Genomic DNA, 12,243 nt, shown 5'->3' on the forward strand with positions numbered 1-12,243 from the left:
TGTATTAAGCAAACAAACAAAAAAAACACTTACATTTTTTTTTTTTTATAATCGATGGATAGATGTGAAGTTGATCTAGAGACTTAAGTGTTGAAAGCATATTGGCACAGAAATTTAGGGCAAAAAAACAAGAAAAGAAAAAAGCTGACCTTTTAATTCATAATAATATAGTTACATAAAAGTACAAAAGCTTAGTTATTTAAATGTAAACAAACAAAATAAACACTATTAACTAATTAATGTGAAAAATTACAACAGTAAACATTGTTCCATGCAGAACTGAACAGCAATTTTTTTTGTAGAGGAATAACTTTTTGACACACTCTTATGCAGTTACACAGTTTAACATTATTATTATTATTATTATTATTATTTTTATTATTATACAACAGGAGTAGACTGCAACACATTGTTGAAAAAACAACTGTAAAAATGTAAGAACAAAAACTGAACTTAAAGTAATGAGAAAAAGATGACATTTTCAGACTGATATAATAATGTCATTAAATAAAAGTAAATAAAAATGGAATAAAATAAAAATAAAAAACTTTTACACATAAATAAACAAAATAACACTAATTAATTAATGTGAAAAATGACAACATCAATAAACGCTGTTTCGTGTATAACTAAACCTCAATATTTTTGTAGAGGAATAACTTTTTGACACACTGTTATGCAGTCACACAGTCTTATTATTATTATTATTATTATTATTATTATTAGCAGTAGTAGTAGTATTAGTATAACAGGAGTAGTCTGCAACATATTGAAAAAAACAAAAACTAAACTTAAAGTAATGAGAAAAAGATGACATTTTTGGACTGATAATTAATAATATGATTAAATACAAGTAAATAAAAATGTAGTAAAATAAAAATGCAAACTTTTTTAAATGTAAATAAACCAAATAACACTAATTATTTATTGTGAAAAATGACAACAACAATAAACAGTGTTTCATGTATAACTGAACATTAATATTTTTGTAGAGGAATAACTTTTTGACACACTGTTATGCAGTTACACAGTCCTATTATTATTATTATTGTTATTGTTATTGTTATCATCCATCCGTCCATTTTTGTTATTATTATTATTATTATTATTATTATATAACAGGAGTAGACTGCAACATATTGCTGCAAAAACAAAAACTAAACTTAAAAGACATTTCAGACTGATATAATATCATTAAATTAAAGTAAATACACATTGAATAAAATTAAAATGCAAAACGTATTTGAATGTAAATAAACAAAATGACACTAATTAATTAATGTGAAAAATGACAACAATAAACACTGTTTCATGTGTAACTGAACATTAATATTTTTGTACAGGAATAAGTTTGACACACTGTTAGTTACACCGTCCTAATATTATTATTATTATTATTATTATTATTATTACTATTAAGCAAAGAAAAACAAGACATCAGCACAAACAAATGGGACAAGTTTGGGGGATTTTTAGAATGACTTAAAAATTGTAACAGCACAAAAACTAATTTTTATAGCACAAATATTATAGGTCAACTTTTTAAGGAACAAAGATAGTGTGTGTCTTTTTACTACACTCAACAATATTTGTTGTCTTTGCTAAGATGCATTCCAAAATAATAATAAAATAAAGTACAATACAAATAAATGAAATAATTTAATAATTGACAAAAATAAAATAAAATGCAAATAAAGTGAAATAAAATACAGTAAAATAAAACACAGAAAAAATATTAAAACCAAGTTAGGTAAAATATTAACAAAAATAATGATAAAATAAAGTACAATACAATGAACTGAAATATACATAATAATTTAAAAATACACAAAAATAGAATGGAAAAAAAGACAAATTAAGTAAAATTAAATGAAAATAATGAAAATAATATAAAGTAAAAGAAAACATTGAAAAAAATATTGAAATAAAGTTAAGTAAAACAAAATGACAAAAATAATGCAAAAATAAAGTACAATGAAATTAAATAATTTAAAAATAGACAAAAAATTGAAAAAATACAAATAAAGTACAATAAAATAAAACAATTAAAATAATATAAAATAAATTGAAATAAAACATAGAAATATGAAAATAAACTTAAGTAAAAGAAAATGACAACAAAAATAATACTAAAATAAAGAACAATGAAATTAATAATTTAAAAATAGACAAAAATAAAATAGAAAAATTACAAATAAAGTAACATAAAATTAAACAATTAAAATAATATAAAATAAAGTAAAATAAAACAGAAAAAATATTGAAATAAATTTAAGTAAAACAAAATGACAACAAAAATAATACTAAAATACAGTACAGTAACATGACATGAAATAAATACGATAAATTAAAAAATAGAATGAATAAAACACTAAAGTAAAATTATGTCAAACAAATACAATAAAAAATCAAATCAAATACAGTAACATAAAATAAAAAATTGCAAAATAAAATAAAAAATAGAAAAAAATATTAGAATAACATTAAATAAAGTTCAATAAAACATAATATATTAATACATTAGATAAAAAAATATATATATAAATAAAAGTAAAATAAAATCGATGTTATTATTTTCCTATTTGTAAAGTCAAATAAAACATGGGAACAAAAGAATAAAGTCAAACAAAAAAAGTAAGTCCATGTTTTAATGTTCCTCCCTAAAAGTGTCACGTTCCCCCAGAAATGTAAGCTGGAGGGAGAAGATGGCGCTTGTGCTCATGTGTCCTCCTTCCTTCCTGTCTGGCAGGCTCTGGCCAGGAACGTCCAGCGCGTGCAGGCTCTGTGGCGCGCCGTCACGTCCACGCTGAGCTACGTCAAAAGCTGCTTCCAGTGGGAGAGCAAGCAGAGGAGCCTGCTGGCCTTCCTGGTGAGTCGCCATCAAACCTAATCGCTGCGGCGCCGGGACAGGCGGGCGCTGGGGGGGGTTAAGCCTCAGCCGGGAAGAGGGGAGTCCCGGCGGTGACCGCGTCTCCCGGGTTTCCTGTCCTCGCGCACGCTCGTCCAATTATTGGAGATCAGGATGTCCGGCATGTTGCAGAGAATGTTGCCAAAGTGCGCAGGAGGACAGGACTCGCTAATCCGCCTCCGACCTCTCAAGTTCACACGCGGTCCTGCTCAAAAGTGTAGATTCACTCGTGAAGGACATCATGTCATGGCTGTCTTCACTTTGCCAGCATTTCTACAACTCTTATTTTTGTGTGATCAATCAATCAATCAATCAATCAATGTTTATTTATATAGCCCCAAATCACAAATCATTACGACTACAACATCCTCGGAAGAACCCACAAAAGGGCAAGGAAAACTCACACCCAGTGGGCAGGGAGAATTCACATCCAGTGGGACGCCAGTGACAATGCTGACTATGAGAAACCTTGGAGAGGACCTCAGATGTGGGCAACCCCCCCCCTCTAGGGGACCGAAAGCAATGGATGTGGAGCGGGTCTAACATGATACTGTGAAAGTTCAATCCATAGTGGCTCCAACACAGCCGCGAGAGTTCAGTTCAAAGCAGATCCAAGACAGCAGTGAGAGTCCCGTCCACAGGAAACCATCTCAAGTGGAGGCGGATCAGCAGCGTAGAGATGTCCCCAACCGATACACAGGCGAGCGGTCCATCCTGGGTCTCGACTCTGGACAGCCAGTGCTTCATCCCTGGCCATCGGACCGGACCCCCTCCACAAGGGAGGGGGGGACATAGGAGAAAAAAGAAAAGAAGCGGCAGATCAACTGGTCTAAAAAGGGAGTCTATTTAAAGGCTAGAGTATACAGATGAGTTTTAAGGTGAGACTTAAATGCTTCTACTGAGGTAGCATCCCGAACTGTTACCGGGAGGGCATTCCAGAGTACGGGAGCCCGAACGGAAAACGCTCTATAGCCCGCAGACTTTTTTTGGGCTTTGGGAATCACTAATAAGCCGGAGTCTTTTGAAGGCAGATTTCTTGCCGGGACATATGGTACAATACAATCGGCAAGATAGGATGGAGCTAGACCGTGTAGTATTTTATACGTAAGTAGTAAAACCTTAAAGTCACATCTTAAGTGCACAGGAAGCCAGTGCAGGTGAGCCAGTATAGGTATATATGTATGTATATATGTATATAAAGGTATATACAGTATAGGTATATATGTATGTATATATGTATATAAAGGTATATACAGTATAGGTATATATGTATGTATATATGTATATAAAGGTATATACAGTATAGGTATATATGTATGTATATAAAGGTATATACAGTATAGGTATATATGTATGTATATATGTATATAAAGGTATATACAGTATAGGTATATATGTATGTATATATGTATATAAACGTATACACAGTATAGGTATATATGTATGTATATAAAGGTATATACAGTATAGGTATATATGTATGTATATATGTATATAAAGGTATATACAGTATAGGTATATATGTATGTATATATGTATATAAAGGTATATACAGTATAGGTATATATGTATGTATATATGTATATAAAGGTATATACAGTATAGGTATATATGTATGTATATAAAGGTATATACAGTACAGGTATATATGTATGTATATATGTATATAAAGGTGTATACAGTATAGGTATATATGTATGTATATACGTATATAAAGGTATATACAGTATAGGTATATATGTATGTATATATGTATATAAAGGTATATACAGTATAGGTATATATGTATGTATATAAAGGTATATACAGTATAGGTATATATGTATGTATATATGTATATAAAGGTATATACAGTATAGGTATATATGTATGTATATATGTATATAAAGGTATATACAGTATAGGTATATATGTATGTATATAAAGGTATATACAGTATAGGTATATATGTATGTATATATGTATACAAAGGTATATACAGTATAGGTATATATGTATGTATATATGTATATAAAGGTATATACAGTATAGGTATATATGTATGTATATAAAGGTATATACAGTATAGGTATATATGTATGTATATATGTATATAAAGGTATATACAGTATAGGTCTATATGTATGTATATATATATATAAAGGTATATACAGTATAGGTATATATGTATGTATATATGTATATAAAGGTATATACAGTACAGGTATATATGTATGTATATATGTATATAAAGGTATATACAGTATAGGCGTAATGTGATCAAACTTTCTTGTTCTTGTCAAAAGAATTTTGTACCAACAGTAATCTTTTAATGCTAGACATGGGGAGACCCGAAAATAATACGTTACAGTAATCGAGGCGAGACGTAACAAACGCATGGATAATGATCTCAGCGTCTTTAGCTATGTGTCCAACCCCAACCTGGAGTAGTGGATTGCAGTTTGTCAGGCCTCTACCTTCAAACCTGTCCAACTTGGGTGTCCCACCTGAAGACTAAGCTCCTGCTGGTATAGCTCTTACGGTCACTGAGGCACGCAAACCCCCTGACCACAATAAGGTGGCAATCCCTCAGGGGGGGAAACTGAAAAATAAAAATAAAAATAAATGAATAAAATCAAAGCGATTCTGGACCACCGTCCGCCGCCTCAGGAAGGGGAAGCAGTGCACTATCAACACCGTGTATGGTGCGGATGGTGTTCTGCTGACCTCAACTGCGGATGTTGTGGATAGGTGGAAGGAATACTTCGAAGACCTCCTCAATCCCACCAACACGTCTTCCTATGAGGAAGCAATGCCTGGGGAATCTGTGGTGGACTCTCCTATTTCTGGGGCTGAGGTTGCTGAGGTAGTTAAAAAGCTCCTCGGCGGCAAGGCCCCCGGGGGTGGACGAGATCCAGGCTCTGGATGCTGTGGGGCTGTCTTGGTTGACAAGACTCTGCAGCATCGCGTGGACATCGGGGGCGGTACCTCTGGATTGGCAGACCGGGGTGGTGGTCCCTCTCTTTAAGAAGGGGGACCGGAGGGTGTGTTCCAACTATCGTGGGATCACACTCCTCAGCCTTCCCGGTAAGGTTTATTCAGGTGTACTGGAGAGGAGGCTACGCCGGATAGTCGAACCTCGGATTCAGGAGGAACAGTGTGGTTTTCATCCTGGTCGTGGAACTGTGGACCAGCTCTATACTCTGGGCAGGTTTCTTGAGGGTGCATGGGAGTTTGCCCAACCAGTCTACATGTGCTTTGTGGACTTAGGGAAGGCATTGGACCTTGTCCCTCAGGAAGTCCTGTGGGGAGTGCTCAGAGAGTATGGGGTATCGGACTGTCTTATTGTGGCGGTCCGCTCCCTGTACGATCAGTGCCAGAGCTTGGTCCGCATTGCCGGCAGTAAGTGGAACACATTTCCAGTGAGGGTTGGACTCCGCCAAGGCTGTCACCCATTCTGTTCATAACTTTTATGGACAGAATTTCTAGGTGCAGTCAAGGCGTTGAAGGGTTCCGGTTTGGTAACCGCAGGATTAGGTCTCTGCTTTTTGCAGATGATGTGGTCCTGATGGCTTCATCTGACCGGGATCTTCAGCTCTCACTGGATCGGTTCGCAGCCGAGTGTGAAGCAACCGGAATGAGAATCAGCACCTCCAAGTCCGAGTCCATGTTTCTCGCCCGGAAAAGGATGGAATGCCATCTCCGGGTTGGGGAGGAGACCCTGCCCCAAGTGGAGGAGTTCAAGTACATGGGAGTCTTGTTCACGAGTGAGGGAAGAGTGGATCGTGAGATCGACAGGCGGATCGGTGCGGCGTCTTCAGTAATGCGGACGTTGTACCGATCCGTTGTGGTGAAGAAGGAGCTGAGCCGGAAGGCAAAGCTCTCAATTTACCGGTCGATCTACGTTCCCATCCTCACCTATGGTCATGAGCTTTGGGTCATGACCGAAAGGATAAGATCACGGGTACAAGCGGCCCAAATGAGTTTGGGTCTCTCCCTTAGAGATAGGGTGAGAAGCTCTGCCATCCGGGAGGAACTCAAAGTAAAGCCGCTGCTCCTCCACATGGAGAGGAGCCAGATGAGGTGGTTCGGGCATCTGGTCAGGATGCCACCCGAACGCCTCCCTAGGGAGATGTTTAGGGCACGTCCAACCGGTAGGAGGCCACGGGGAAGACCCAGGACACGTTGGGAAGACTATGTCTCCCGGCTGGCCTGGGAACGCCTCGGGATCCCCCGGGAAGAGCTAGACGAAGTGGCTGGGGAGAGGGAAGTCTGGGTTTCCCTGCTTAGGCTGTTGCCCCCGCGACCCGACCTCGGATAAGCGGAAGATGATGGATGGATGGATGAATAAAATAAAATAAAACATCCTTCATCCAGATTTGATCAACCAACAACATAACATTTATCCTAACTGGATGGCCTAACTCTCAAATAAATTTTGACCCAAAGTAGGACTTCACACTACAGTCAATATTTACAAAACTGAAAAGTAGTCTGATGAAAAAGAATCTCAAACTAATTTATAAAACAGAACATGGGCACAAAATTCATTCACTCCAATGTATGTGTGTTGCCCACTTGCTTGTAAATTGATGAAAACGGCTGTGTTTTTGTTTTTATCAAATGAAACTAATAATTAGTTTATTACAAAATGTAGATTGAAATATTAAAGGTTGACTATGTAGACTTACAAGAAAAACTACAGAAAAAGAATTCCAGCAGTCGATTGCCAGACCGTTGCTAAGCAAAACGGGCCGTTGCTAGGGACTCCGCTCTGAACAGAGGACAGCAGGGCAGGATATATACCTTATGTTTCATTTTTACCCTCATTAACAGCATCATCAATGACTTGTAGCTTGTTACAGGCACAGTGGAGGCTCTCTGCCTTCCAAACCACCGCTGCTCAGAGCCTCCGCTGTCACTGCTCTCGTCAAGTTGTGAAAAAAAAAAAAAAAAGGAACTCCGTAGCACCGAAAGTCCGCGACGATAAGCGTGTTTATGACAGATAAGACTACACAAATACACCCATCCTAACAAGTACATGATAAATGTAGACAACTTTTCCTTTTCTTTTACTTTCATACTGCAACAGTGATTGGATGTTTACTGAGGGCTGAGGGGTGTGTGTGTGCTGCGCAGCCTGTGGAATGGTGAATACACGCCCAGCGGAGGGAGGGATGAGAGGGAAGCCGACACTACTATATCGTGTGTCTCCCTTTTACGGTGTATTTTTCCGCTAGTGCAGATAATTGTGTCAACTTGTAATGTAGTAATTTTGGAGTTTGTTGAAATTTGCTTTTTGAGGGGGCAAGACATTTATTTAAGGGGGCTCTGCCCCCTCTTGCCCCTGCGTAGAGCCGGCCATGCTTGTTGCTCACTAAAAACATTCATGAAGTTTGATTCTTTTATCAATTTATTATGGCAATGTTAATATTTGCTCACATGTCCTTTGGTAAGTTAAAGTTAAAGTAGCAATGATTGTCACACACACACTCCTGGTGTGGCGAAATTATTCTCTGCATTTGACCCATCGCCCTTAAATCACCCCCTGGGAGGTGAGGGGAGCAGTGAGCAGCAGCGGTGCCGCGCCCGGGAATCATTTATTGTGATTTAACCCCCAATTCCAAGCCTTAATGCTGAGTGCCAAGCAGGGAGGTAATGGCTCCCATTTTTATAGTCTTTGCCCTGTGATGAGGTGGCGACTTGTCCAGGGTGTACCCCGCCTTCCGCCCGATTGTCGCTGAGATAGGCGCCAGCGCCCCCCGCGACCCCAAAAGGGAATACGCGGTAGAAAATGGATGGATGGATGGATGGTATGACTCAACCGGGATTTGAACTCACGACCTACTCATCTCAGGGCGTTTCACTGCAATAAGGCGCTTTTGGTAGCCATCCACAAGCTTCTGCTACCATTTTTCACCACAAAAATTGCTTCAGTTCAGCTAAATGTGTTGCTTTTCTGACATGGACTTGTTTCTTCAGCATTGTCCACACCTTTAAGTCAGGACAAAAAGCTCATTTTTTTGTTTCATTTGACATCACATGGATGAAGGGGCGGTATAGCTCGGTTGGTGGAGTGGCCGTCCCAGCAATTTGAGGGTTGCAGGTTCGATTCCCGCTTCCGCCATCCTAGTCACTGCCGTTGTGTCCTTGGGCAAAACACTTTACCCACCTGCTCCCAGTGCCACCCACACTGGTTTAAATGTAACTTAGATATTGGGTTTCACTATGTAAAGCGCTTTGAGTCACTAGAGAAAAGCGCTATATAAATATAATTCACTTCACTTCACATGAAGATAAGAATTTCTGGAGGAAAGTTCTGTGGTCAGATGAAACAAAACTGGAGCTCTTTGGCCACAATATCCAGCAATATGTTTGGAGGAGAAAAGCTTTAATCCTTTAATCCCAGGAACACCATGCCTACCGTCAAGCATGGTGGTAGTAGTATAGTAGTTTTCTTTAGTAAAATCTTGCACTTTTTCGCCCTTTTTGATTACCTCTCGAGGAACTGTTGTCATGATCTGTGGTCTGGTTATTTTCTGTTAGTTTTGGACTCTTTTAGTTCCTGTTTACGCTCCCTTGTTTAGTTACTACTCAGTGGCCTAGTGGTTAGAGTGTCCGCCCTGAGATGGGTACATTGGGAGTTCGAACCCCGGCTGAGTCATACCAAAGACTCTAAAAATGGGAGCCATTACCTCCCTCAGCATTAAGGGTTGGAATTGGGGGTTAAATCACCAAAAATGATTCCCGGGCGCGGCACCGCTGCTGCTCACTGCTCCCCTCACCTCCCAGGGGGTGGAACAAGGGGATGGTTCAAATGCAGAGGACAAATTTCCTCACGCCTAGTGTGTGTGAGACAATCATTGCTACTCTTTATACTAGCAGTGACGTGCTGTAAGGGAGGCAAGGTGAGGCAGTGCCTCACCTTGCCACCAGGAGGGGTAAAAGGCTTAACTATGAATATTTCTCTTTTGGTCTCTGCCTTTCTATGTGATGTTGGTGCGTTGCTGTATATTTGGATAATTTTCATGGTCAAAATCGCGGAAATTCTGTGTTTCCTGATCAAAATAAAGCTGCATACCAGAAGTGAGGCAGACACAGGCGGTGCCTCCAGGGCCACACGAAAAGTGTATTGAGCGCGTGCGTGAGAGTCGGGGGGGTGCTTGTTGCCACGAGAAAAATATTGTTCAATGCCTCAGCAGTACTCTGATTCGCCACAGTGGGAGAAATGGGGGCGCTAAAGCTAGCAGGCACATGTCTCTCCAGTCTTTTTTCTTCTTTTTTTTAAACAGAAAGTTCTATCCAAATGTGTTCATAATAGCAGATAAAAAAGCACAGAGTGAACCCTCTTGTCAGGCACCCATGGTCTTTGGTTCTGTGGGTGGAGGCGGGGCCCCGAGTGTACCTGCACAGAAGTCCAGCCCTGTGACATAAATGTAAAGTAGCCCAGTAGAAATGATCCGGATCAGCCCCAAAATGTCATCACTTGTTTCCTGTTCCGTTTGTGGCCTTTTCGGAACGTTTCACTCAAATCCACACATGACAGGTTTCAGCTAATACTGATAACTAGCTCAGGAGATGTGGGGATGCTTTTATTTTGAAAGAAAGGTGATGTTGCTGCTCATGTGACCCGGGTGCAGGTGTTCCTGGTGACGGTGTGGCACTGGGAGTTCTACATGCTGCCCCTCATCCTGGTCCTGCTCCTCTCCTGGAACTACTTCCAGGTCTGCTCCGGCCGCCTCACTCAGGACCTGGTGAGTCCTGCGTCCCCTCACGTGGGGAGGCTTTGTTGCCATGGCAACACGCTGCCACTCAACAGCAGAGAGTACTGACACTTATTTGGGCTTCGGCGTCCAAATGGAAACTCACTCCTCTGAGTTTGTTTGTTGCCTCCTCACCCTTCAGCTTTACAGATGCCAGGTGCAAGTTTGTTTTGTTGCCCCCGCCTTCCTTCAGCTTTACAGATGCCACTCCTGAGTTTGTTTAGTTGCAGCCAGACATGTGTTGTATGTTTGACTTTGCCAGTCATGATTGTGTTGTGTTGATGTCAGGCCAACATGGACGTGGGCGATGAAGACGAGGATGATGAGAAGGTAAACAAGCAACGCTGCTAAATAAGGGGTGTCCAAATTGTGGTCTGTACTACAACCTGCATCTTTTAATAATAATAATAATAATTAGTGTTATTATTATTGTATTACAACCTGCATGTTTTAATGAGAGTAATAATAATTATTGTTATTATTTTTGTATTACAACCTGCATGTTTTAATAATAGTAATAATAATTATTGTTATTATTATTATTGTAATACAACCTGCATGTTTTAGTAATATTAATAATAATTATTGTTATTATTATTGTATTACAACCTGCATGTTTTAATAATATTAATAATAATAATAATAATAATAATTATTATTATTATTAAAACATGCAGGTTGTAGTACAATAATAATAATTATTAATAAAACATGCAGGTTGTAGTACAACAATAATTATTATTACTATTATTGTACTACAACATGCATGTTTTAATAATAATAATAATAATAATAATTTTTATTATTATTTTTATTATTGTTATACTACAACCTGCATGTTTTAATAATATTAATAATCATTTTTATTATTGTACTACAACCTGCATGTTTTAATAATAATAATTATTGTTATTAATATTGTACTACAACCTATATGTTTTAATAATAAATATTATTATTGTACTACAACCTGCATCTTTTAATAATAATAATAATATTAATAATCATTATTGTTATACTACAACATGCATGTTTTAATATTAATAATGATTATTATTATTGTACTACAACCTGCATGTTTTAATAATTATAATTATTATTATTATTGGACTACAACATGCATGTTTTAATAATAATAATTATTGTCATTAATATTGTACTACAATCTGTATGTTTTAATAATAAATATTATTGCACTACAACCTGCATGTTTTAATAATGCTAATAATAATAATAGTTATTATTATTATTATTATTATTGTACTACAACCTATGTTTTATAATAATAATAATACTTATTATTATTATTATTGTACTACAACCTACTTTTTTAAATTATTATTAGTATTATTATTATTAATATTGTACTACAACCTGCATGTTTTATTAATAATAAATTATTATCATACTACTATTATTATTATTATTATTGTTATTGTACTACGACCTGCATGTTTTAATAATAATAATAATAATAATAATTATTATTATTATTATTATTATTATTATTGTGCTACAACCTGCATGTTTTAATAATAATATTTATTATTATTATTATTATTATTGTACTACTACAATAGTCATAATGACAAT

The 12,243-nt window shown here is 37.2% G+C and overlaps 1 protein-coding gene across 2 annotated transcripts in view; it reads left to right on the forward strand.

Annotated features, from left to right (window-relative positions):
• Positions 1 to 12,243, forward strand: part of LOC133546817 (multiple C2 and transmembrane domain-containing protein 2-like) — a 107,752-nt gene that overhangs the window by 90,924 nt on the left and 4,585 nt on the right. For both annotated transcript variants that reach the window (XM_061892647.1, XM_061892653.1), the window contains 3 exons: positions 2,750 to 2,869; positions 10,528 to 10,641; positions 10,939 to 10,980. In XM_061892647.1, coding sequence (XP_061748631.1) covers positions 2,750 to 2,869; positions 10,528 to 10,641; positions 10,939 to 10,980 — 276 coding nt within the window. The remainder of the gene's footprint in view (positions 1 to 2,749; positions 2,870 to 10,527; positions 10,642 to 10,938; positions 10,981 to 12,243) is intronic.

Source organism: Nerophis ophidion, linkage group LG02, assembly GCF_033978795.1.
Source record: "Nerophis ophidion isolate RoL-2023_Sa linkage group LG02, RoL_Noph_v1.0, whole genome shotgun sequence".
NCBI lineage: Eukaryota > Metazoa > Chordata > Actinopteri > Syngnathiformes > Syngnathidae > Nerophis > Nerophis ophidion.